This window comes from Ambystoma mexicanum, chromosome 5p (assembly GCF_040938575.1).
Source record: "Ambystoma mexicanum isolate Mex_15411 chromosome 5p, UKY_AmexF1_1, whole genome shotgun sequence".
NCBI lineage: Eukaryota > Metazoa > Chordata > Amphibia > Caudata > Ambystomatidae > Ambystoma > Ambystoma mexicanum.
This window is the reverse complement of record NC_090930.1, coordinates 189,219,663-189,245,010: the sequence shown is the minus strand read 5'-3', so window position 1 is coordinate 189,245,010 and position 25,348 is coordinate 189,219,663. Positions and strand designations below refer to the sequence as shown.

At 45.3% G+C, this 25,348-nt stretch overlaps 1 protein-coding gene across 11 annotated transcripts in view; it reads right to left on the bottom strand.

Annotated features, from left to right (window-relative positions):
* The window catches only part of DCX (doublecortin), a 419,812-nt gene that overhangs the window by 190,689 nt on the left and 203,775 nt on the right, over positions 1 to 25,348 (bottom strand). For 6 of the 11 annotated variants that reach the window (XM_069612596.1, XM_069612598.1, XM_069612599.1 and 3 more), the window contains exon 4: positions 3,794 to 3,902. In XM_069612596.1, coding sequence (XP_069468697.1) covers positions 3,794 to 3,902 — 109 coding nt within the window. The remainder of the gene's footprint in view (positions 1 to 3,793; positions 3,903 to 25,348) is intronic. The other 5 variants (XM_069612602.1, XM_069612600.1, XM_069612606.1 and 2 more) reach the window with 1 other exon arrangement.

Sequence of the window (25,348 nt, the reverse complement as noted above, 5' to 3'; positions counted from 1 at the left end):
TATATGTATTGGTATTAAACCATCCTGGAGACTATATACAATGAGGGCTTATGTGCAGTTTTCAGCCATGAATGTAAAAGGACAATTTGAGTGTAAAGTAATTCTATGCTTAGGTTATCGTGCAATAGTTAGGATTATTTCCATTCAAGTGAGCTGCAGGTAAGAAACATGTCTAGCCCTGCCTGGCTTGGAATTCCCCCTATCAATGGTTCCGCAACCAATAGAATGTTGTATGAGTTCCTTATAAGGTAAGGCTTTGTTGACCATATAGGGTGGGACTTTGGTAGTCACTGTGATGCAGAGGCAGTAGGCCATTTTGGACCTGTGTTATTATTGTTCATGGCTTTCCAAAAAAAAGATGACTTAAGTTCTGCAAAGTGTTTGAGCTAATTAACAAAATGTAATACATAAATAATACACTCATAAATCTAAGAAACACATCGTGAAGTCCACTTGAGATCACATCTGAACATGTAGAGAGATAAAATAAACATAAAGGCCTGTTATCTGTCAATATCCAGTGGTCAGAGTGGGCAGGAGCGGTCGGGAGCAGTGCTTCTCTACTTCTTTTAATTAGGTTTTACTGTTTCTACACTTTTAATTTAAAAAGAAACCGTTCCGGAATGGTTTTGTTTTAAAATAAAAGTGTAGGAAGCAGTTGAAACTTGCACTTTCAGTGCACTGCACTGAACGTTCCGCTAAACTGCAGGCCCATGTGTTTTGGTGTTTGTATTGAGCGTGGGAGGCTGCGTGGCGATGTGGTTTGTGGGGAGCGGGGGCAGGCCAGTAGGGAATATAGTTCCACTACTTCTTTCTGTACACTTCGAAAACTGTCAATAGCCCCAAGAAAAAGCTTTGGGTGGAAACGTGCGCTGTACAAATACACTGGTAGAAAAACAAGCACTGACAATGCCAACAGTTTGGGCTACTGTGGGCATCTAATAGCAGTGCCTGCAAAATGCCTAATACTTCATATACATGATCATCAATGCGTGGGCAAATAACCAAACACCTACAAGCTTTGTGTCATCGCCAACATACTTTACTCACACACACCGAAGAGATGCAACAAAATGCATCAAATGGAAGCATGCACAAGATAAGCTAGCAACCAAAAGTGCATTTGCTGCTGCGCCTGCAAGAAAAACACAGGTGTCAGCTCTGCGCTACTAAAAAGAAAATAAATCCAGAAACGTGGTTGCCTAAATTCTGGTCAATCACAGATGGATGAAATCCTGATTCCACCTCAATGGGATTCAAACATGTGACCTATAGATTGCATTCATGTACTCAGTCAGCAGCATTCACTCTACACAGCCATAGATCCTAGCTAGCAAAAACATTTTTCCCTCGCCTCTAACCTACCTCTGTCCTTCACTTCCTCTGCCTCCACTCTAGCACTTCACCCATCATCGTCACATCCTAAGCGCATCTGGCCATACTGTCTACCTGCACTTAAAAATGTCCAATGTTGGTTGTTGGGCATTCCTGTCCTGGTGTTAAGTGGGTTGGACATTAGCCTAACACACTGGAAAATCTCCGGATTGGCTAACGAAGCTTGCTGACTGGAACAAAAGCAACCCAAGAGTGTCCCTTCCAGGAAAGCGCTACACCAAAGACCACCAAAGACCACTGCTGCACAAGCAAGCCAATAAGATTTAGGGGGAAGGGGGCAATTGGGAGACACACAAGTCTCACCAGATTTTGTTAGTGCAGGTAACTGGCATAAAGCCTAGCTTCATCACAGAATTGCCACCTTTGGTTGAACCGGAAATACTTTCTGGGAGCTGAGCCCGCACACTTAGTGGCATTCTGTTCTACTGTCCCATGGAGGGTATTGGAAGAGAGTGTGAGGGGGCACATTGCTCACCGGGTGGCGAGGAGAAGATGAACATTTAAGCTCTATGTATCAATCTAAGAGGTGGCTAGTCAATGACACACAAAATCAAGCGTAACTTGCAAACAGGTCCCGGGGGCTGCCCTGCCTGCAATACACACCAGCCACACCTTGCATCTCTGCTTTGTGGTCTTTGCGCTTCTGAATAGGTGAAAAGCCACCCTAGCTGACAGACTCGCTTGCTGAGAAAAAGGGAGCCACGCAGCAAGGTCAAAATTGCCCTAAACCAACAGAACTGTTTGCTTACCTTTTCTCAAGTAGGTGGAATGTTTAAATGACAGTACCCAAGAGGTAAGAAGGCACTTCTACAAGCAGTTAATTTATTCTAGAAGCGTTGGCATTGATTTTACCATTGAAAAACAATGTTTCAAATCAGGCCCATGTTTACTAACAGATAGCATTGCCATACAGTGTTGTTTTTGTTTGTCTTTATGTCTTGACTGAAAAGCTGCATAACACATACAAGATTTTATTAGGCTGACATAATTTTGCATTCATATACTTGTATTCTTCTGTTCTAAATAGGGAAAACAAAGTTACTGTCATATTATTTTTGGTTCACATCATTAATTATATATCTGTCATTTCAATTTACAATGTGATTTGTGTACAAAATCCCGCAAATACACAGAAGACAGTGCTCAAAATACGTGAGCACTGTCCTCTGTTAGTTCGTAGGTTTCTGCTCGCACTTCAGATTTCTAGCTCCCCACTGCTGGCATGCACCACATTGTCGGCAGCAGGGAGCGAGAAATCCTAAATGTGAGCAAAATCCTGTAAACACAGAGAACGTTGCTCACGTGAGCACTGTCCTCAGTGTGTGCATGGGATTTTGTATGAACTTCGGATTTCTAGCTCCCCGCCATGGGCAACGTGGCGCATGCCGGTAGCGGGGAGTTAGAAATCCTGAATGTGAACAAAATTCCATGAACACACAGAGCACAGTGCTCACGTCGGAAAGGATCTCAGGGCTGAAGACCCTGAGATTCTCTCTGACGTGTGCACTGTGGGGTTTCATGTCTTATTGCAAGTTTCTTATTTTAACACTTTACCGTTGGTTTAAAAGCGGCGGGGAAGGAAAACAACAGAGAGGGGGAATGCATCAAAGGACAGAAATAGAGGTGGGATGAGACAGCCAATTTATTTGTGAAGCCGAGCACAACCAGTCAGATTGCGGGACCATGGGGGGCAAGCATCTGCGTGACCCTTCTCAGCTAACAGAGGCAATCATTGAGCTAGTAAGGGTTCGGCACTACATGACTTGTATCACAACATTTCTTATTTTGTGTTGCAAGAGAATTATGCATATTAAAGCTGATTTAAAAAGGACAAGCAGCAGCCCTAGCTATATTTAAAAAACAAGGAAATGAAACGAAGAAAGGACAGAAATAATTTCTGTTGTCGAAAGTATTGGAAATTACTTTAGCTATTTTAAAAAAGAATGTATGTTTCCTATTCAAAGATGGCCGATGGCTGCTAGTTTCAAATTGTTTCAAAAGAGGTTCCTTAGAGACAGTTATCCAAGATGGCTGCCTACATGGAAGAGCTCACAGAGTTCTGAGATGGGCAGGAATTGATCAGATTAATCATAGGGATTAGCTTGACTAGGGGCAGGGAATGGGAGAGATTCAATAACCTAACAACTGTGTATCACTCAAATGTCATCTCCATTGGGAAAGCATTACATACCCTCATTCAAAGCCCATATTTGAAGCTCTTATGTTTAAGCTCTGATTTTAATTACAATATATTCAGTTTAGATAGCACTTTCAGCGCCACCTAATAGCCAGAACTAAAAAGGGTTAAAGTGAACAGCACAATCATAGGGAAGGCTGGGTACAGTAATGTAAATTACAAAAGCAAGACAGGGTAAGATTTTAAAAATAATTAACTAACCCTTACCATTGTCGTCCAAGGAAAAATCATCTTGTGCATAGCGAAATTTCTCGGGGCCACAAGCAATAAACACATCATCCTCACCAAAAAAGTCGTGCAGGCAGGTCACCTGAAAAAAGAAGGAAATCCGGTGTTTATTCACTGTGACGTGCAGAGCCATCAGTTCACCACAATGCCTACCCTTTGACCCCCAGAATCTAGCACAAGAAGTGATAATATAGTTCTCTGTCCTCAATGGCAGAGCATTGAATACTTGACACTGTTAAGAAACATCAATTGATAACCGGACTAGCCAACCAACTATCTAAATTAGTACGCTCGTTTTGAAAAAAGTAGTCAAATTGCTTGATACGTCGTTCATTCGTTCATTTTTTTTGGTGGAGATTTTTAACGAAAAATGTTTGCTGAAGAAAATTAATCGAAAAATATGGGGGGTGGGTAGGAGCATATGTGGGGGTTGGAGTATAGGGAATAAAAAGGCAGGGGTGCTTGCGGAGGACCGCTAAATAAAATAAATAAAAATTCAATTGGTATTTTCGTCCAGAAAATGTCAGCAAAAAACTCCACGGAATAAAATGGGTATGAATGAACATAGAATCAATTGCTTGAACTTAATGGCTTACAAAACGAGTCGACAGGTGTTACAACAAATCGAATATCGAGGGTGATATTTGGTGCATAGCACTATCCCTAACTGCAGTCCTAGATTTAGTGGGACTTCATAATAGTTTTGCATGTTAAAATACAATAAAGTTTATTATTATACTGTGTCGTGGTATTGTATTACATGTGGTATATCATTTTATAGCAAGTTATGCATTTATGAACGTTTTAATATCTTTTATATAGCGCCTATTGGTGGAGCCACACTGTATTGGGGCACTTAAAACATTGAAAAATACTAACTGCAGCAGTAAATACTCAACATCCAGACCGTTACAGCAAACTGTGTGAACAGTACACATCAAGCGCTTCAAAGCGCTATATAGTGAATGATGTTGAAATGTCCAGCAACACCTTACCAATGGGGTACCCAACCTTTTGTGCTCCAGATTTTTTTGACTACAAATGCTTATGAATGCTGACCTAGTCCATCAGCAAACGGACCGAGTTTAGTCCTATTTATAGAAATGTAATATGTATTTTAAGCTAACGTCTGTTGCTTTTAATGCACGATTTAACTTGTTTAGGAACAATGACAGAATCAATATATTAGTTCTGTAGAAGCATTTATATCCCTCGGCTAGGCCTACTGCAGTTAAGAATTAGTCAAGACCAGCAGGAAACCCCAGCAGAAGATTATGTCCACAAAGCATTATTCCCAATAGGAGCATTTAAAGTCTTCGGAAATGTTAATTAATCCGAATGCTTCATTATGCTACTAGATAGGAAAGGCTTAGGGCATGGTGAGAAAATAGCAAGAACAGATTGGCTGGGCAAATACTTGATTTTAGTAAGAGACTAAAGACAAGAGCAAGTCAATATTGTATGTTAGTGCTAGAAAATCGACTACTAAACATCCCTACCTAAATGATTACATTTGGAATAAACTCATCACATTAATGGGTGTGCACAGTTATCCCGGTGCTATTTAAATGTGCAGTAGTTCTGCTCAACCTACATCAAGCAAACAGAAGATTGAGAATTTTGTGTAGCTTAGTTTGTTGAATTACCAAATAGTTTTGGTGATCTGACCAGTGAAGGTTGGAGCGGAGGGGTCTTGCAGGGGACCAAATAATACTATTACTCATGGCAGCTTAAAACATGACCCACTCCACTGTGTGGACAGCCAGAGCTAGAAAAAGAAAAACCTAATTCTGGCACACAAGTAAGTGAGCTTCTGAGGGCTAGGGGAAATTATATGGGATCATGGCTTCTTCCTGTCTCATAGCAGGAAAAAGGAAAGGAAACAACTCTCATTTTAGACAAAACCATCTGGCTGGATTACCAATGCCGGTCCACAGCATTGATAGCAAAAGAGCACAGCTAAGATCTCTAGGAAACTCTGGGGTACATCCGTTCCACCACAAGTGGTGGATACCCCATGTCACCGCTAAGAGTGATGGGGCAATCTTGTTTCACAGGGTTGACATGTAAATATTTGTGAGTCACCTTTCACGAGGTTCCAGAAGATCTACATTAAACCACGTCAAACATGTTTCTCGTGTATGACTAATTTCAAAAGTGTCTACCTGCGTATTATTGTCCACTGTGTTATTTTGAAGTAAAAACATAATGAGACAACTGTTACATTCAATGTCGAAAGCATATTTGACTTATTAATTACTTAATAGAACTACAGATTGTCAATTTATTGAGAAAAAGTAAAGAGCAACCAATCATTTGGCAGGATACACTGGAAAGGGAAAACACAGTTTAAACAGGCAATTCACATAGAATTTTCTCAGATCCATAAGAAGAAATATTAATAAATCCTGCATACATTCTCACACTTTGCATAGCAACATCTTTGTCAATTGCTTTGAATGATGAATTAAATAATAGTAGGGCTTCTTCAGGGCCAGGCCGACAAACTGACTCTCCCAGGTCAAAGCCCATACTCTAGCCTAGGGAGAGAAAACTAAGACGGTTAATTCAAGTGTCCTAACAGGGAAACAATGAAACTCAACACATTAAACACTCCTGTCTACCCTCTGGACAAAGGGGTGGGACAAGGCAGGTGTTTTGAATTAAGGAGCTCAGAAAGGACACACAGAACAGACGTATTATTCAAAAGGCCAGCTATGTCTAATTGCACCCACGGGCCACACAGTTAAAGCTCTCAATGCGATAAAACACAAACAAAAGGCCTAATGAAATACAATGATTGTAAGTGAAGTGTTAAAAAATATGATGCTCAATAAACAGCTAAGAAATAAATATGTCACCTCTAGGATTTGTTTGTTTGTTTTGTTTTATTCATATTTATATAGCGCACAACAGCCCGAGGACATTGTGGCACTTGTTACAGTACAAAGCTTAGTTACATGGTCATTAGCAATATATATACAGGTTGCAATATAGTTACATAGTCATTAGCAGTATATATACAGGTTACAATATAGTTATATTACATTTGTGTTATGTTACAATATAGTTATATTACATTTGTGTTATATTACAATATACATGGCAGAAGTGGAGGAGGCAGTCCTCCACTTGCTAGTCGAGGAGAGTGGCCTTGAGGTTGTTGCGGAAGACAGAGATGGAAGTTTCAGCTCTAAGGGTGGCAGAGAGTGAGTTCCAGAGTTTCGGTGCAATATAGGAGAAGCCTAGACCTCCCGCTGTGGGTCTCTTTATGCGTGGTATGTGTAGCTGGTTGGTGTACTGAGCTCTGGTGGCGTGAGTGGATGTGGTCCTTGATATTGCTTCAGGTAGGTATGCTGGAGCGGTTTTGTTGATGCACCTGTGAGTGATGGTGAGGATTTTCAGAGTAATACGGTCTTTGACCTGGAGCCACCGTGCGCCACGTCTGGCGTGGGATATATGGTCTCTTCTAGGGATGCTCATGGCGGCTCTGAGGGCATTGTTTTGTGTGGTTTGCAGTCTGTGAATGTTTTTGGCGGAGGTGACAGCTAGAAGGGTGTTGCAATAATCGAGTTTGGCTCCAATAGTTGCTCTAGCTATGGCCAAGCGGTTGGGGGTGGATAAGTAGGGTTTAATGGCATTGAGTTTGGTGCTGAACGCTGATGCAGAGGCTATGGCGTTGACTTGTTTGTTTATCGATAGATTTGCATCAATGTGAACACCTAGAGTCTTGACAGAGGATGATACGGAGATGGTTGAGTTGTCTATGTTGAAGTTGTTGTATTGGGGGCTTAGTTTCGGTAATGTGTTTGTCTGGCCCAGGATGAGAATTTCAGTCTTCTCCCCATTAAGACAGAGGCCATTGATTGCCATCCAAGCTTGGATAGTGGCATAGATGTTGTGAAGGGCCGTGGCGTCTTGGTGATAGAGTCCAGATAGGGGTAAAAGTACTTGAGTGTCGTCTGCATAGTTTGTATATGCAACACCCATGGAGTCAAGTAGGTCGAGGAGGGGTTTTGTGAAGAGGTTATAGAGGGTGGGGGCTGTACAAGATCCTTGGGGGCACCGCAGTTTATAGTGGTAGGATCTGCGTTAGCTGTGTCGGAGTAGACCTTCATGGCTTTTCCTTCAAGGAAGGAAGTGATCCAGGATGCTGCTTGATTAGAGAAATGGGCTGCATGGGTGATGTGGGTGGTGAGTGTTTGGTGATCTACCAGGTCAAAAGCAGCGGATAGATCGAGGAGAAGGAGCAAGGCAGGTTTGCCTTTGTCCATGATCTGTGAGATTTGATTTTTTAGATCTAATAAGGCAGATTCTGTTCCATGCCCGACACGGAAGCCAGATTGTCTTTTGCCTAGTATGGAGTTAGCTTCTATGTATGATTGGATCTGGATGTGAGCTGCTTTGTCCAGGATTTTTAGGAGGAACGGGACGGTTGTTATCGGTCTGTAGTTGTTGGGTTGCGCTGGGTCAAGTGTGGCCTTTTTTAGAAGTGGCCGCACCCAGGCTTCCTTGAGATTGTTTGGGACAGTTCCTGTTTGGAAATATGCGTTAATGAAGGCAGTAATCAGGGGTGCTAGGTCATTGGCGCATTCCTTGATGATTTTGGGAGGGCAAATGTCTGCTTTGCAGAGGAATGGTTTGAGGTTTTTGATGAGATTAAGGACCTCGGGTGCAGTGACGTTTCTGAAGGAGAATTGAGCGTGATTGAGATTACTACACTTGTCTTGTGTAGGGCGGTTGGTTTTTTTGGTTTGGGAGGGCTTTGCAGTGGTTTTGGATTTTGTTCTGGAGGAGTTTTATTTTATTGAGCATGGCAGACTGAATGCTGGCACACCAGGCTTTGTCTTTAGTTATCTCATCAGCGGTAGCCAGAGGAGTGACTAATTCATTAAAGACTGCAAATAGTTCTTTAGCTTGGGAGTTGGCCTTTGAGATCCTATCATTGAAGGAGTTGGATTTTGCTGCTAAAATGGCTTTTTTATATTGGAGGGCTATTTGTTTGAAGAGGCTCTTATTTAGATCACTCGGATCCATTTGTCAGTTTTTAAGCGACTGGCGCTTTTGAGCTCGGAGGGTTTGGAGTTCTTCCGAGAACTGAGAGTTGCAATGAAATGATTTTTTTTCCTTCTTGCTGTCAAGTGGGGCTATAGAGTTTATGGCATTAGTGAGAGTATCATTGAAGATAGCTGATAGTATATTTGGGTCCTGAGAGAAAGGTGGTGCTAGGCAGGGGCTTTTAAGGTGGGGACGCATGTTGTCTGCGTTGAGTTTTTTAGAACTTCTTATTGTGGCAAGTGGTTCGTGGGCGAGAGTCTTAGGTTTAGGGTTGGTGGGGGTGAGGAATTGGATGCATGTGCAGTGTTTGAGGTAATGTTGGATGTACAGTTGTGATCCATGACCCAGTCAAGGGGGCGGCCTTTGGAGTGAGTAGGGGTGAGGACTCTTTGGGAGAAACCTAAGTCTGCGAGTTCTTTAGCTAGGGTTGCGCGGATTTATCCTTAGTATCATTGTATCCTAAATTTAAGTCTCCTAATAGAAGGATTCTGGAGGACTTTTTAATGTTGTTGCTGAGTCGATGGAAGAGGTGCTCTTGGAAGTCAGCTGGGAGTCCGGGAGGTCTGTATAGGTTGTGGATGTTGATTAGATTATTGGGGGAGAGCGTAAGCTTGGCTGATAGGATATCAGCATTACCACCCCATGTACTATGGTCTGCTAATCTGATGGAGAGTGAGTCTTTGTGGATAAGGGCGACTCCCCCTCCAATCTTATCACATCTATCTTGCCTAAGGATGGTGTAGCCTGTGGGTAGGGCTAGTGCGATGGCTGGGCAGGAGGCATCATTAAGCCAGGATTTGGTGATGCAAAGTAAGTCCAGATTAAGTGTGGATAGTAGATCATTTATCTCGAGGGCATGTGCAGGTAGGGAGGGTACGTTCAGTAGTGCACATTTAAGAGGTGGGTGTTGTGTGCCTTTGATGTTTTTGTTTGTACTAGTATGCGGTGAAGTGTGCTTGTTGTGGTGTGTGGTAGTGAGGAGTTTAGTGTGAAGTAGTGTAGAGGCATGTTGGGGTGGTGGGGGAGAGGGGTAGTGCCTATGCTCATTTTAGCATGGGGTAGTGGTGCAGTGCGGGTGCCTAATCTGGTGTTTCTAGTTGTGATGGGTGTGGGTGAGCAGAGTAAATACCTAGGAAGTGATCGATTTCTGAGATTGCGGAGTCTGGTGGCTAGGCTAGGTGGCCGAGCCTGTGTGATGTTGTAGTCTGGTGCTGCGGCATGTGAATTTAGTGCCGGGCGCTGGGTGAGGAGTGCTGGGAATATGTGGGGAGGCGTAGAGGCCATTATAGTGAGGGCTATAAGGATGGCTGTTAGGCTGGCTGAGCAGAGTGTGGCAGGGAGAGTGTGGGAGAGTGAAACTATGCTACGATTGCGAGGTGCATTTTTGGGCATCATGATCGTGGAGAGTGGCTGTGTGTGTTTGTGTGTGTGTGTGTGTGTGCAGCTGGTGTGTGCTGCTGGTATGTGACAGAAATGACAGAGGGATCGTGCGACTAGTGCTAGGTAGTTCAGAGGCAGGTCACAAGTGGGTCACAATTCAACAAAGTACAATGCCTAAATTCGATTTTCTAAGTGGGACAGGCAGAGGCTAAATGGTGGCAGGGCATAATAGGTAGCAGTTCAACAAAATACAATGACAAAATTCCATTTTCTAAGTGGGGCAGGTTGTGGCTAAATGGTGTCAGGGCATAATAGGTAGCAGTTCAACAAAATACAATGCCTAAATTCGATTTTCTAAGTAGGGCAGGCAGAGGCTAAATGGTGGAAGGGCATAACAGGTGGTAGTTCAACAAAATACAATGCCTAAATTCGATTTTCTAAGTGGGGCAGGCAGCGGCTAAATGGTGGCATTGCATAATAGGTAGCAGTTCAACAAAATACAATGCCTAATTTCGATTTTCTAAGTGTGGCAGGCAGTGGCTAAATGGTGGCGGGGCATAATAGGTAGCATTTGGCTGCACAAGAGGATACATTACAAGTGGATAAGCAATACTGGTAAATGCAATAAATAGTATAGTGAGATATTCTATATCAACAATAGACCAGGTGATAGCAAGCAATTGTACAAAGTCAGTGAAAAGCAGAGGCACCCACGAGGTGTACCGCATGAAGGGATTAGGTGGAAAGGTTAGGTTCCTGGGAGGTGTGGGTAAGCTGTAGGGTCAGGGCAGGCTTACCAGAAAATGGGCAGTCCTTAGCCCAGGCCTCAGGTACCTCCGGACAGGCTCCAGTTCCTTGTGATGAAGATCCTTTGGATGAGGGGGCCGGCATTTGCCTGCTGGGGCCTGATTGGCCTTCTGTAGTTGCAGTTGGCCAATGGGGGGCTCTCCTGGATGTCATGTGGTCGCCTTCTTGGCAAGGAGGAGGTTGGCGGCCATGTTGAAGCAGGAACATCTCATGTGTTCCAATGGAGGCACAGAAAAAACGCTTGAAATGCACTTTTTAGGTCGTTTTTTCAATAAAAATATAATTTACACTGCTCATGTGTAATTATGGGGCTAGAAGGAGCACTTTTCAGTGGGTGGGATTTTCGAGCCCAGGGGGCTAAAAATAGGCAGGGAGCCTACCTTAGGGTGGATGTACTCTGGTGGAGGGCTAGCCCACTGCTCCTGCAGTGTTGAGGGCTCCTGCACCTCGGTGGTCCTATGAAATAATGCTGGTACAGGCTCCAGACAGGAAAAGTTCCTTGTGATGAGGATCCTTTGGATGAGGGGGCCGGCGTTTGCCTGCCAGCGCCTGATTGGTCTTCTGTAGTTGCAGTTGGCCAATGGGGGCTCTCATGGATGTCATGTGGTCGCCTTCTTGGCAAGGAGGAGGTTGGCGGCCATGTTGAAGCAGGAACACCTCATGTGTTCCAATGGAGGCACAGAAAAAACGCTCGAAATGCACTCACATCTCTGACGTCTCTAAAAAGTCACATTACCAGCTGCACCTCCTCAGAGGTATTCTTCCATTCCTCTCCTTCCCCCAGAAGCTCTCTGTCTCCGGAACCCTGGTCCTATCTAAACTGGACTACTGTAACAGCCTCTATCTAAATCTGCCTGCCTCCACTCTCCGCCCTCTACAACTTATCCAGAACAGGACTGCAAGACTTGTCCTTGGCCTCAAGCCCATGGATCGTATCTCTCCAGGACTGAAATCTCTGCACTAGCTCCCAGTGACTGCAAGGATTAAGTTCAAAACCCTCTGCATTGTACACAAGGACTTCTGGGGTCTGGGGCCGCAGTACCTTCAACTCTCTCTCCCTAAATATCTTCTTTCTCGAGCTCTTCGCTCATCTGTCTCCAACTCCCTCAGGGTCAGTCGCTTCTCCAAGCAACGAGTTGGTGGCAGATCACTCTGTTCGGCAGGGGCCTCTCTCTGGAACAGCCTTCCTGCCTCCCTGAAACTCAAGGAGAACCATCTCCGGTTCCGGAAACACCTCAAAACTTTTCACTTTGCTTCTGCTTTCTCCCCACCACTCCCCTGCTGAATTCCTGACTGAAACTGCACTGGTTACCTGGCCACCCTTTCTGATCTCTGGCCCAGGCCCCATCAATTGCCCACCTGCACTGCCTCCCTGGCAACCCCTGCACTTGGGGACCGTTTTCAGTATCCCTTCAGTCCCCCTACCAGCACTTATGTCTACACTTCCTTGCACTTGCCACTAGCTGGCTGTTTTATTTATCTTATTTATCCTATTTATGTCTATTTATTCCGCTTTCCCATGTACGGCACTTTTCCCTCTCCCTTCCCCCCGCGCACTTCTCCCTCCCCTTCCCATGCACTTGCACGATCTGAATGACACCTGGCCTAGTAGGATCGTTGTCTGTCCTCCCTCCGTTCCCCCCATGCCCTGCCGCTCCTTGAAACACTTGTGTATAGGCGCGTTATAAATGCCATATCATATCATGTCATATCATAATGGGCACACGTTTTTCATTTTCAATCTTCTGGGAAGCATTTTTTTAAATCAGTTGTTATGTCATTGATAAGAGTGTTGCATACAGGTTGTATGACCCAATAACATTAAAATATTATTACATGTTTGGGTATTTTATTTTAACTTTATTAATAAATGCATTACAATGTGGAGGCGTGTACTTACCTGTGACTGGACCATTACTCTGGAATTGTCTAGACTCTAGACTATGAGTGTAAAATAACTAATCTTTTCATCAAAGTCAGTGACGTGAAATGTGTGGCCGCTGCTCTCTTTTGGCAGGGTGACCAGTTGGGGGCATGCGATATACATCACTAGTCAGAAATGACATTTATCCTTGTAGAGAAATTAAAGAAATAAAACCAAGTTTTGAACCTGCATCAGTACCTTTAAAAGTACTATGATCTCGTAGGCTGGAATCTTGCACATGGTGTTGCCTTTTCCAGCCACTAGCACATGCTTTGTTGCTGCTGCTCGTCTATGCTGGTTGGGGCAAGATTACACTCTTCCAAGCATAGTGTTCAGGCTCAGAGTTATTTAGAAATATAGTAAATAGGCAGTGACATGATCTGATAGAGCGAGCAGGGCTGGAGCTCTATCGATTTTGAAAGTCAAGGCTATGCTTTTTTCATGTTACTGTTTGTATAACTCGACAGCAAGACTAGCAGGAATGCTCTCATAATATTAAATCCAAGCTCTCTAACCAGTGACAGCCGAGAAGGGGGAAATGTGGACTTACTGGAAAGAATTTGGGGCTCATTACAAGTCCCCCGGTCTCCTGATGGTAATTGTGGCGGGATATCTGGGGACTACTGTACCGTCTCCGCTGCCCGATATCCTGATATTACCGGGATTTTACAGGTGGCGGATATGCAGGTAAATCCCTGTTCCCATGGAGTCCAGTAGGACTCCATGGGATGGGGATGCTACAATCACTGGCAACAGAACTTCCGGTGCCTGGTGATTGCGGAAATTGTCTGCTGGTAGAGGCGGTGTGATTGGCGTCTCATGGTGAACAATGCGTCGAGATAGACCCCCAATGTTTTTACAGATGTGGCTACCGGGATAGTGTGGCCTTCGATGTTAAAGTGGCTGAAGGTTGCGTCAAGCTTGGCGAGATGGGCAGGGGCTCCAATGAGCAGTTTAGTTTTCTCATCATTCAGACAGAGGTTGTGTGAGGCCATCCAGATTTGGAAGGTTTCATATATACAGTTTAATTCGACAGTGTCCTGTGTGTGGTTCCCGGAGAGGGGAATAAGGATTTGGGTATCGTCAGCATAGCTCATTTTGCTCCAAGTTGATGGCCACACAAGAAGAACATTGTGACTTCTTGACCCCTCTTAGGACTTTGCCATGGTCACTGCGGTCCAAGATGAAGGTGTGATATAAAGATAATCACACAAAATTGCTATTCTTGGAAACTTCTGCCATCTTTAATGCATTCATCACGTCAACCATTGAACTTTTCTATCGTGGACTCCATAGGAATGGGTTCACTGAAGCATCAGCACCATTACTAACGGTGCTGATGCTTCCGTGATGATTGTGCGTACCGGGGCCACTGTGCACGGCATGGTCAGACCTGTCGGGTGCAGCGGCCCTGGCAGCCAAAATTGTAATTTGCTGGTCCGGATACAAGGGTGCCGGGAAGCTTACCGGCACTCTTGTTTCCAGATCGGCATGGTCGTAATGAGGCCCAATGTTTTTTAGTGTCTTAGATATCGTTAATAAATGTAGTGACCCATGTGTCCATCAGGCAGAGTTTATCAGGGACCATTACAGGACTGGCACATGAAACACGTCATGATGGTTAGCCCAAGGACCACATTTTCAACCTCCTCTTCACTGTACATCAGACATGGAGCCATGAGAAGGGGCACAGATCTGGGACCCCCGTGGCACAATCCAGCAGCTTATTTCACCATTCCTGCATGCCCCGCAATTGCTCTTTAGTCAACTTCTCCTGCCTATTTACAAATGTATTGTGCTGTTATTAAAAATGTGTGAAGCTCTTGCTTTCATGTTGCTCTGATAATTTATAATTGTTGTATCTTTTTTTTAACATGAAGCCCAGTTCTCCAACCCTTTTGGGCTGCCATCGAGCTCGTTGGATATTCGTTTGGGTACCTTTGCATCCCATTGTCTAGCCTAGAAAGGGTAGTCTTACATACCCATCTTACCACCTAACTTGATGAATCCTTATTCATCCTCCCGCCTCAGTCTGAATTACTTCTTCCTTTGCTCTTGGACTCACCAGAGTCTGAACACTGTCCCCCAGTACATCCACCGGAAACATACTCTAGTTCTGCCTCAAGTAACTTACAAATCTAGGCACTACAGCATTTTTATCGTCTACTGTTGTATGCCCATTTAGGCGTCTCTCCCTCTATCCATGTGCCCCAAATTCTAGGTGCTACTGTTTTTTGATGTCTACTGTTGTGTCCCCACTTAGGGATTTCTCCCACTGTCCAGGTGTCCCAAATCTAGGTGGTACTCTATTTCACTGTCTACGGCTTTAGGCCCATTTAAGCGTTTCTCCCACTATACCGGTGTCCCAAATCTAGGCGCCGCTGTATTTTACTGTCTACTGTTGGATATCCATTTAGGCGTTTCTCCCACTATCCAGGTGACCAAATCTAGGTGCTACTGTATTTCACTGTCTATGGATGTAGGCCCGTTTAGGCGCTATCCAGGTGTCCCAAAACTAGCCACTGTTGTATTTTACTGTCTACTGCTGTATGCCCATTTAGGGATCTCTCCCTCTATCCAGGTGTCCCAAATCTAGCTGCTACTCTATTCTATTGTATACTGTTGTATTCCCATTAAGGCGTTCCTCCCGCGGCACAGGTTTCCCAAACTTAGTTGGTACTGTAATTTATTGTCTACTGTTGTAGGCCCATTTAGGCATTTCTACCATTAACCAGGTTGTCCAGATCCAGGTGCCACTGTATTTTATTGTCTACTGGTGTAGACCCATTTAGGCCTCTCTCGAGGTGTACCAAATCTAGATGTTGCTGTATTTTACCGTCTACTGTAGTATCCCCACTAAAGTGTTTCTCCCGCCATTCAGGTGTCGCAGATCTATGAACTGCTATGTTTTACTGTCTACTGTGGTACCCCCTTTTAGGCACAACCCCCCCTTCTATCCAGGTGCCCCAAACCCTCTCCAAATACCCTGAGTAGCTGCCCAGGTCCAGGTAAGTACACATCTAGGTTGGTACACCAGTTGGATGTGCCCAGTTGGACGTGCCCCCCCTACTCAGTTACATAATCTGATGTACCCTTTCCACAGGTTAGACACCATGCCACACACTTGCCAAATCAGAGCCACATGCTGGAACACCAACAGTCCTGATGAGAATCGAAACCCTAAATCAGCCTTCCTGAACGCACAGCCCATCTTTCCAGCCTGCCACCTCCCACTTGCTAAACCCTCCAAGTAGATCTCTAAGAGCGGCAAGATGTAGAGGAGGAGCAGAAAACATTGACCCCTGGAATATTCTGGACCGCCCAGCGACCCAGGTAAACAAACATTTTCACCCCAAATCTCCCGCTAACTACTCACCTGCACCATGTGCTTGCACCTCGCCCAAGCAACATAGCACCCCTGCCCCCAACCCACGCTTCCCTTTTCTTATAGCAGCAAGGGCAGCCCTGGAAAAAGCCACAACCTCCACAGCCCCCCCAACTCTCACCCATACCACATGAGCTGACCGAAAGTCAAAGAAAGGCCCAATCCAAGACTCTGCCTGGCCCCTCCTCGCTTCTCCCATTCTCCATCTCAGATCCCAAACCCTGCCACCTCACTATAGGGCCCAAACCTCCACACCGGGACCCTACCCGGTCCTAGCCCTATTCCCCTCCTCACCCATCCCCCTTGGTCCGACTCCGATTCCCCACTCCTCCTGCCCACTCCATCCACCAACCAAGCCTTTGCCCCTACGCACCCCAAACACCCCCTATACCAGGATGCACCCTTGGTCACACCCTCCCCACTTCTGCTCCTCCTACCATTCCCAACCTGGCCTGCCCAGCACTTGTAAACATACTGCACCAACTCACTTGCGCCCCCATCAATGTCAGGTCAGTCTCTAAAAACAAAATCCACATCTTTGACCTCATTACAGAGAAAAATCCAGACTTCCTTTTCATCACAGAGACCTGCTTTGCTGATGATTACGAGCCCGCAAGGGGTGGATGACTTGGGATAATACACAAACACCAATTCCCACTAATAATTAAGGACACCTCAGCCACCACCGCAGACTATGAATCCCTTCTGGCAAAACTCCAAGTCTCACCCTCCGCCTCACACAGTTTCCTACTTATCTACAGACCCCCTGGCTACAACAAAAGCTTCACAAACACACTCTGAAATGCTCTGACAACCATCCTCAATCTCCATCCAACACTTACCATCCTAGGAGACCCTCAAACCCCATGTCCCAATCTCTCACAGACAACCTAGAAACATTCAACCTGACACAATGCATCCCCGCACACACCCACACTAGGGGTCACAGCCGTGATGCAATGTTTAGCACTGCAAATATTTACACAATGCCCCCACGTCCCCTATCATGAACTTATCACTCAGCAATCTTCTTCTCTGTACCACCGACCATTGTGGCTCACACCCAAGTTCATGCCTAACCTCCACCGACACCCAAACCTCTCATTCCACTATGGAATTGAGTTGTTATCAACCCAGATTTAGCCAACTTCCTCCTCTCTCCCAACACTATCCCTCCAGGAAGGGCCAGCCCCCATCCAACTCTTTGACCTCTGGCTCTCGCATGCCCTTACACCCCTCACTCCAACTAAACGGTCCTCTCAGAGATCAAGACCCACGCCCAGGTAGTACACCACCAACCTCAAATCACTAAAAACCTTCAAGCACTGGCTGGAACGGACCTAGAGGATCATCCCTACGGCCCAGAACAAAACTGCACTAGCAAGACTAACCAGGGCATACACACTAGAAATCAGAAAAACCAAGAAAGCATTCTATGGGAACAGAATCTTAAACCCTCAGAACCCAAGCAAGGAACTGCATAGAATCAATTCCGAATTCCGAATCAATGACCTGCTCTAACCACCCCCTACCTATCTCCCAATCCCTATGTGACACCTTATTAGAACACATCGACAGACACTCTGCCATCATCTCTAAATTCACACACATGCCACCACCCACAGCCGTAATCCTGTTGAAACCCCCCCTTTGATACAAACTTTCACATCTTTCACTCTAATCACACACCAGGAGTTCCTCTGGCTCCTAGCACAATGACGCCCATCAGGCTCCCCTGTGGACCCCTGCCCACCCCCCCCCCTTAAAAACATCCTAGCCTCAACCAGGATTTCACGCTCAATCCTCAACCACTCCCTAACATTGCAAACTTTCCCAGAAGCCCTAAAAACCTCCTACATCAAACCCCTGCTCAAAAAACCTACACTCGAGCCACTCCTCCCCCAGAACTAACGGCCTAAATCCAACACCCTGTTCATGGCCAAACACATAGACCGCACAGCATATAAGCAGCTCAGCCATTTTACTGAAGCTAACAACCTACTGGACCCTGCACAATCTGGCTTCAGATCGCTCAGAGGAACAGAATCCTCCTTAGTGTCCATCGGGGATGACCTAAAAAGACCAGCAGATGCAGAAGGCTATGTGGTGCTCATCCTTCTTCACTTTGATACCATCGACCCACACCATCCTCCTAGACAGGCTACACTCAGTAGGAATCAAAGACATAGCCCTCTCTTGGTTCTCCTCTTTCATCTCTAATCGTACACAAATGATGCTCCTCCACCTGTTCACCTCCACCTCACGATCAGTAACAAAAGGGGTCCAACAAGGAGCATCACTATCTCCCCTGCTCTTCTAGATTATGTGCCCGGTTGCCTTTGGGCCTGGTACGCTTTACAAATAAACAAAACTTCAAACTACAAATAAACTAAACTTCAAACTACATCTATCTAAACCCTTTGCCTGCACTCATGTGCGCCCACAATCTTACCTGCTACAACTACTCAGATGACACGCAGATCATCCTTAAAATACCAAAACCGGCAGGCCCCAACTATCTAGATCGGTCATCATGCCTTTTGAATATTGACTACTGGATGATGACCAACCATCTCATCCTCAATCCTGGGAAAACTGAAATCCTTGTCTGCGGGAAAATATTGCTCCTCCCCCAACCTATTCCCTGGCAACAATCCCAAGCCCCCCCACCGGCAACTTCCACCTCGATGAAAAACCTTCAATGCACACTGGACCCAGATTTATCCCTCTCCCAACAAGTCAACTCCATCTCCAGAACCTGTTTCTTCCACCTATGCATCCTAAGGCCTATCTTCCCTTACCTCACCTATCGGCACAGTTTCTCTGTCATCCTCTCCATCATCCTCTTCCACTTTGACTATGCAAACTGCCTTTACCTAGCTGCACCAGCGTTTCAACTAAGGAAACGGCAAAGAATCCCAAATGCTGCAGCCCGCCTGCTCATTAACCTACCTCCCAGAGAACACATCAGCCATACACTAATAGTCCTCCATTGGCTCCCTACTGGCCGACGCACTACCTTTAAGCCATGTGCATCACCTACCGGGCCATCCACAACACAGGGCCAGAATTCCTTCAAGACAAAGTCACCCACTTCCACCCCTCAAGGACACTCAGATCTGGCACAGTATCTGTCCTAGTAGTTCCACAGTACAACTGCTCCAGATTCGGTGGATCCTCTTTCTCCATCCAAGCGCCTATCATCTGGAACTCCCTACCCCTGCACAGCTGCAATATTGACAATCACCTGGCATTCAGAAAGGCCCTCAAAACCTGGCATTTTCCTCCCTCAACTTTAAACCACCCCCACTATACATTCTCAATAGGCACACAAAAATGCTGACCCATATACAACAACACTCCTATCCACCAAAACCCCACGGATGCCGGCAGCGTTTGCAGCGGCAGACCGTGACAACCTCCTCCTTCCCAAACACAACAACACCCCTACACACCAATATCCAACGGATGTCGGTAGAATTCACAGAGGCATACCGTAACAAACTAACATCCTCCACTCAACCCCCAGCCTATTATCCCTCCTTGCCCTCTCCCACTGCTCAGACGTTCATTCCAGGGAGACCACGAATAGCGAGACCAGCCAATCGCAACGGACCAAGAAAAAACACTGCAGTCGAACTCCAGCCAAACCTATGGTAAGTATACCTTACACCACATCTGTGGACACAGGCCACAGTCACGGTCAACCATTCATACACACTAGAATGCAGCTATGGCTATGCTATTCTGGTCTAGAAGCACACATAGCCATCCACACTGAATCCCATGACGTGCCTCAACACTTCTGCCATTAGTATACAGCGACCCCCAAAGAAAATAAAAACAGTTTAGCTGAGCACACATTGAATCTTCAGCACTAGAACTCTATCCTAAACCACCAACAGCACCCACCCATGTGCCTGACCTCCAAATGCCTATGGGAGCCTAGCTAGCCCACCTAAATCCTAACCCGGCAAAAAAGAACGCAAGCATCTTTAATTTAAACTCTTAGAACCTCCTGCACATGGACTTCAGTCATTTAGGGTGTTCCAACCACAAAGCGCATTGAGGCCATACAAATGGGGAATGGGTGCTATATGAATGGTAAATACAATACAATACAATACAATACAGGTGTGGATACCTTTAGTGCAGTGTTGAGGCATAATGATTAGTTGTGTAAATAAAGCATGGACCATTATACCTTTAATGTGTCTCAATGAAGGACATCTCTATGTGCAGCTCTCAGTTCAACATACCATTGCCAAGAGCCATCTTGTGAAAACAATCAATTCATCCTTAAGAGACAAGTTGCATTACATTTAAACTCTCGGGTATGAAAATGTTCTGGAGACAAGAGAATGCGGCATCTGCCCATGGATCATCTGTCAGAGGAATTAAAGAGTTTAGAATTTGTATTGATTTATTTTCAGGATCTATGAGATCCAAATGGTCATGAATGAAGTAAGGTTTGGGATCTTCAACGCCATCAGTTAACCTCCCTTTGTCCTGGGAGGATAGTTCAGCGGCAACGTGCTCGCCTTTGAAGCAAAACGACACGAGCCAACACAGGTTCGATCCCTGGGTGTGCGCTCAGAAACCTCTGGGTATTGAGCGCATTATAAATAACCTATCATATCATAACAAGGTATGAAAATCCATGTCTAGTATAGAGAAGAATGATGTGTCGGAGAGGAAATACATGCAGAAATGTGGTGCTTGGCTTTCATTGAAGGCTATCCTGCACTATATCTGAATCGAAACATGGTCGGTATGGCAATGCTTTGAGATCACAGCAGTAATATATTAATTTCCTTGGCCTTCTTCACTGCATACCGGAGCGTAGCAGAGGAAGGGCGGGTGTGTCTTGCTCCTCCTCCTCCTCCTCCTCCTCAGACAGCGTGATGAATGTCGTGCTCGACAGCGGACCTGCAACCATCCAGACACCTTGCCTAGTATGCTGCTCTGTCAATCATAGACGTACTTCACAACTCTGGTCTCCTCCATCTTTGCCAGTGGTAGTAATATGCGCTGGGAGGGAGGATAGTGAGTGGTGCTAGAGGGTGGGGCTTCAAAGGTCATCTGCATTTGTACAACTGGAGTGAAGTGGGATTAGAAGGGGCATGAGGGAGGTCAGTGTGAGTAGTAGGTGGTCAGGTAATCCTTATATTTGTTGAGTGGCAGGTGTAAAATGAGGGAGATGAGGAATGTTGACAAGCGAAAATATATTTCTTCCAGTTATGTTATGGTTAGTGGGACCTTACAGATGTGGGAGAGAGTGCGAAGTGTACAAGCTTTTTTTACACATGTATTGTGTAGTTCCTCCATGACTCGCCTTTTCATTCTATCTGATGTGGTTCTTGAGGAAACCTTTTGTAGGAATCAGCATAGGATGGCATGTACTAAACATGGAACTGTAGCTGGGTGTACTAAACATGGAATTGTAGCTAGGTGTATTAAACATGGAATGGTAGCTGGGGTAGATATCAACAAAGGGTTGCTTCCCACAAGGGGATACAGGTGAGTTCATCTACAACTCTAGCATATTTTTTGCTGTCACCAATGATGCTTCGAAGCTCATGGTGGGACACACACCTGTTTCCTATACTTTCCATCTACACATCTATGTATCGCACTGAAGCAGAGCTGACAAGTTTCTCCTCTGACCTGCACAGGATTTTAACCTGCACCATTCCTTACTTATATAGTGCAGTGAATTTGTACAATGACACTTCTGCGTTCTTTTAAGACTAACAACAGTATGGCATTTTTATTCCGGTTTAATGTAAAAAGCATGCTTACAAAGCGAGTGCTAACCCTTTGCACTCTTTTTTACATACACCAGATTTTCATTGATTTGTATGACAGTGCAGGTGCACGGACTTGAATTACTGCTTCTGCCATGCCCGTCCACTCTGCCTTGCAAATCCACATGAATTATCGACAGCATCACATTTTAACGCTGGCAGTAATTAATTGGATTCCTAAAGATTCCAAGGGAATTCTCCTCCTTTTTACACTTCCTATAAGCAGCTGGATTCCATAGGAATCCATTGTAACTAGTGCCTTCCATGCATAAACTGCAGGCAGCATTCATACAATTTGCACTACAAAGTATGAAAAGTAGGAGAAAGGACAATGCTACCAGTTTTTCCTCCTTTCTCCACTTTCAAGTTCCTCTACTTCTTTCACAATGTCTTATACATTAGCAAAACATACCTGTTGGACAATGCTGCCAACTTCTCCATAGCTTTAAGAGGCAGGGCCCAACCCAGTGCTTAATTTGTGGGGGTGGTTGCCGGTGCCCAACACTGGCACTCGTTTTTGGGCACCGGAACTCATGCGGGGCCAGCGCACATGCAATTGATTTGTTTGTTCTTCCACTTTGCTTTGCTTTGATTATAAATCATTGGGATTTGTCATTCTGATCTCGATCTCTCTCGTGCTTGCAGGTTGCAGGCCATGGCTGGCTGGGCCTGGGAGGCGAAAGTGATGGGCCCCAGACACCCAAATATACGTTTTTTCTTTTAAAATCTTAACTTCCGTGGGGCCGCTGCGCCGCGCACCTATTTTTGTCATCATCAGGCTCAGCATGGCTGTGGCGGTGGTGGCCCCATGGAAGGTAGCCTAAGTGATTGAGCCAAGGCAGGGCAAAGCCCAGGATCTGGCGGGGCCCGGGCGGCAACGTAGTCCCACTAGTGTCTGTCACAAAAGGAATGAAATGTTGTTTGCAACTTTGGCCACTTTTTCATTGGTGCTGAGCCCGACTTGAGACAATTTTATGCCGCAGTCCGACCCTGGATAGCATTCATCTGAGCGAAACATGAAATGTGAATTTGTGCCTGGATGTTTCCGTTCTTCCTTTTAATATTATCGCCCTCATTAGTTCACAAACGAGCTTCAGCGAAGGGACCCGGAACGGTGCACATATAGGGCCGAAACCGAACCGGCTGCACTTCGCGAGAAAAGCCCATGCAAAGACGAACTTCTGAAATGTCATTTCAGGCATAAAGATACACACATGGAAACTAGACAGGGTCAAACATGGTGCACGTGCCCACTAATCTGTCGTCATAAATAAAAGCACTAGTTGGGTATTCGTGTATAATTCTCAACCGTCTTTTGCTGCCATTTTTTTACATAATTCCAGCGCATGTTTTCTATCCTGATGTGCGGTTTATACACCAGATGTGGCCCCTTAACCTGGGTACAATACGCTCCGAGCATGTGCTCTGAATGAGAGCACATGCAATCCTCAGATAGGAATCCTCAGATAGGGAGGTGGGTGTCTGTTACACCCTGCAGTTTATTGAAGTATGTCATGAACATGTCAGTGGGAAGGAGATATCCGAACATGCATTCTCCTCTGGCTCCTGAATATTGGGTGACAAAACATATTTAGTTTTTTAATATGTGTTAAGGTGGGAAAAGGCCCTGAAGCAGAAGTAGCACAGGCCGTTGATTTCACAACAATGTCGCGCAGAAATGACTTTTTCCAAGTTATACAACATCATGCTCATGCTTGAAGGAAGGGTGAAGGGGGATGCATTTATGAGATGTGATGACTGATAAGGGCTCGAGAGTAAATTGATTCCACAAAACATTCGGATGAGATGACTGAGGAACGGGCTGAGGGGACGGTGCTCTTCCTGGAGGTAACCGATTAACAATACTTGGTGTACTTTAACAGACTGTCAGATGGAGCAGAAGGGGTAATGACAAATACAGAGCAACAGTGTCTGAAACAGAATGCTTTTTTATTTATTTGCATTTTTAAAGCGCTCACACAGCCCGGGGGCATCGAGGCGCAGTTACAGGAGGAGCACGTCTTAGTTGCGTATTTACTACTAGCCTGTGCCAGCAGTTGCTGCACCAAACTTGTGACATGGAGCAGCAGCATTGTGATGGGCTGGTGGTGGTAGGTCTAGCACTGAACTGGCGCGGCCGGCGCACCCGTGTTGATGGTGGCTCTGCCACCGCGCTGAGGGCGGTGCCGCGCACGCACTGCAGGCGGCGCCACGCCGGGCATTATGGGGACAATATTTTTAGGGCACTGGCACTTATTTTTGTACAAATTAAGCACTGGCCCAACCCAGCTGTGATCCTGTGAATCATGCCTTCACTATACTTAGGGTAGCCCGAGAACATCTCATGCATCTCGACTACACATTTATTTTAATCTCTACACTCACCCTTTCCCTCAGCTCAAGCTTCTGTCTTATCCTCCTATTCTCCCGCAGGCTAAGGTCTTGCGATGCCTGGGTGTTGACACAGTACAACCTAAAGTCTCAGTCAAGGATAGGCGCTTTGAGACCACTACAGTGGTGATTGGACACAGTATAAAAGCTCATCAATTAAATAATTAAATGAGGAAAATTGCAGGGAGGAGAGCTTTTTGCACTATCCTGTGTTTTTGGATGAAAAGTGTTGTTTTAAAACTCACGGTTTCTTTAGTATTGCTCACACTTTAGAAAAGAGAATCTCTGCTAAGCATTAGCTCTCCTGCCATTCTGGGGTACCAACCTTTGATTTTTACTACGGGGTCAGAAATCTCCCCACTACTGCCGTGAATATGAAAAAATGACTGAGCGACGCAAGGGGTCCAGACTCCTCCCCAGGTCAAAGCGATGCAATTTACAGCACAATTTTTAGAAGGAAAACAGGAAAATTCCATAGGATTTACAGAAAGATCTGAACATATAAAATCACAGCAACAGCCACTTAACCTGCTGAGCCTCCTTTGTAGGTTTCTGTTTTAGTATGCACTCAACTTGTATAGAATTCGACATTGTAGGTTGATATCTGATACTTCTCAAAATAACTGTATTACTAACATATCAATACATGGGCATGACTTCTACGCCTATATGGTTTCATTTCATGCCACATAGGGCCTCTTTACGGGTATGGCGGTTTCCTAGTGTAACACAGCTGGAAACCGACAAATGGTAATAACCTTACTACAAGTGCCGGT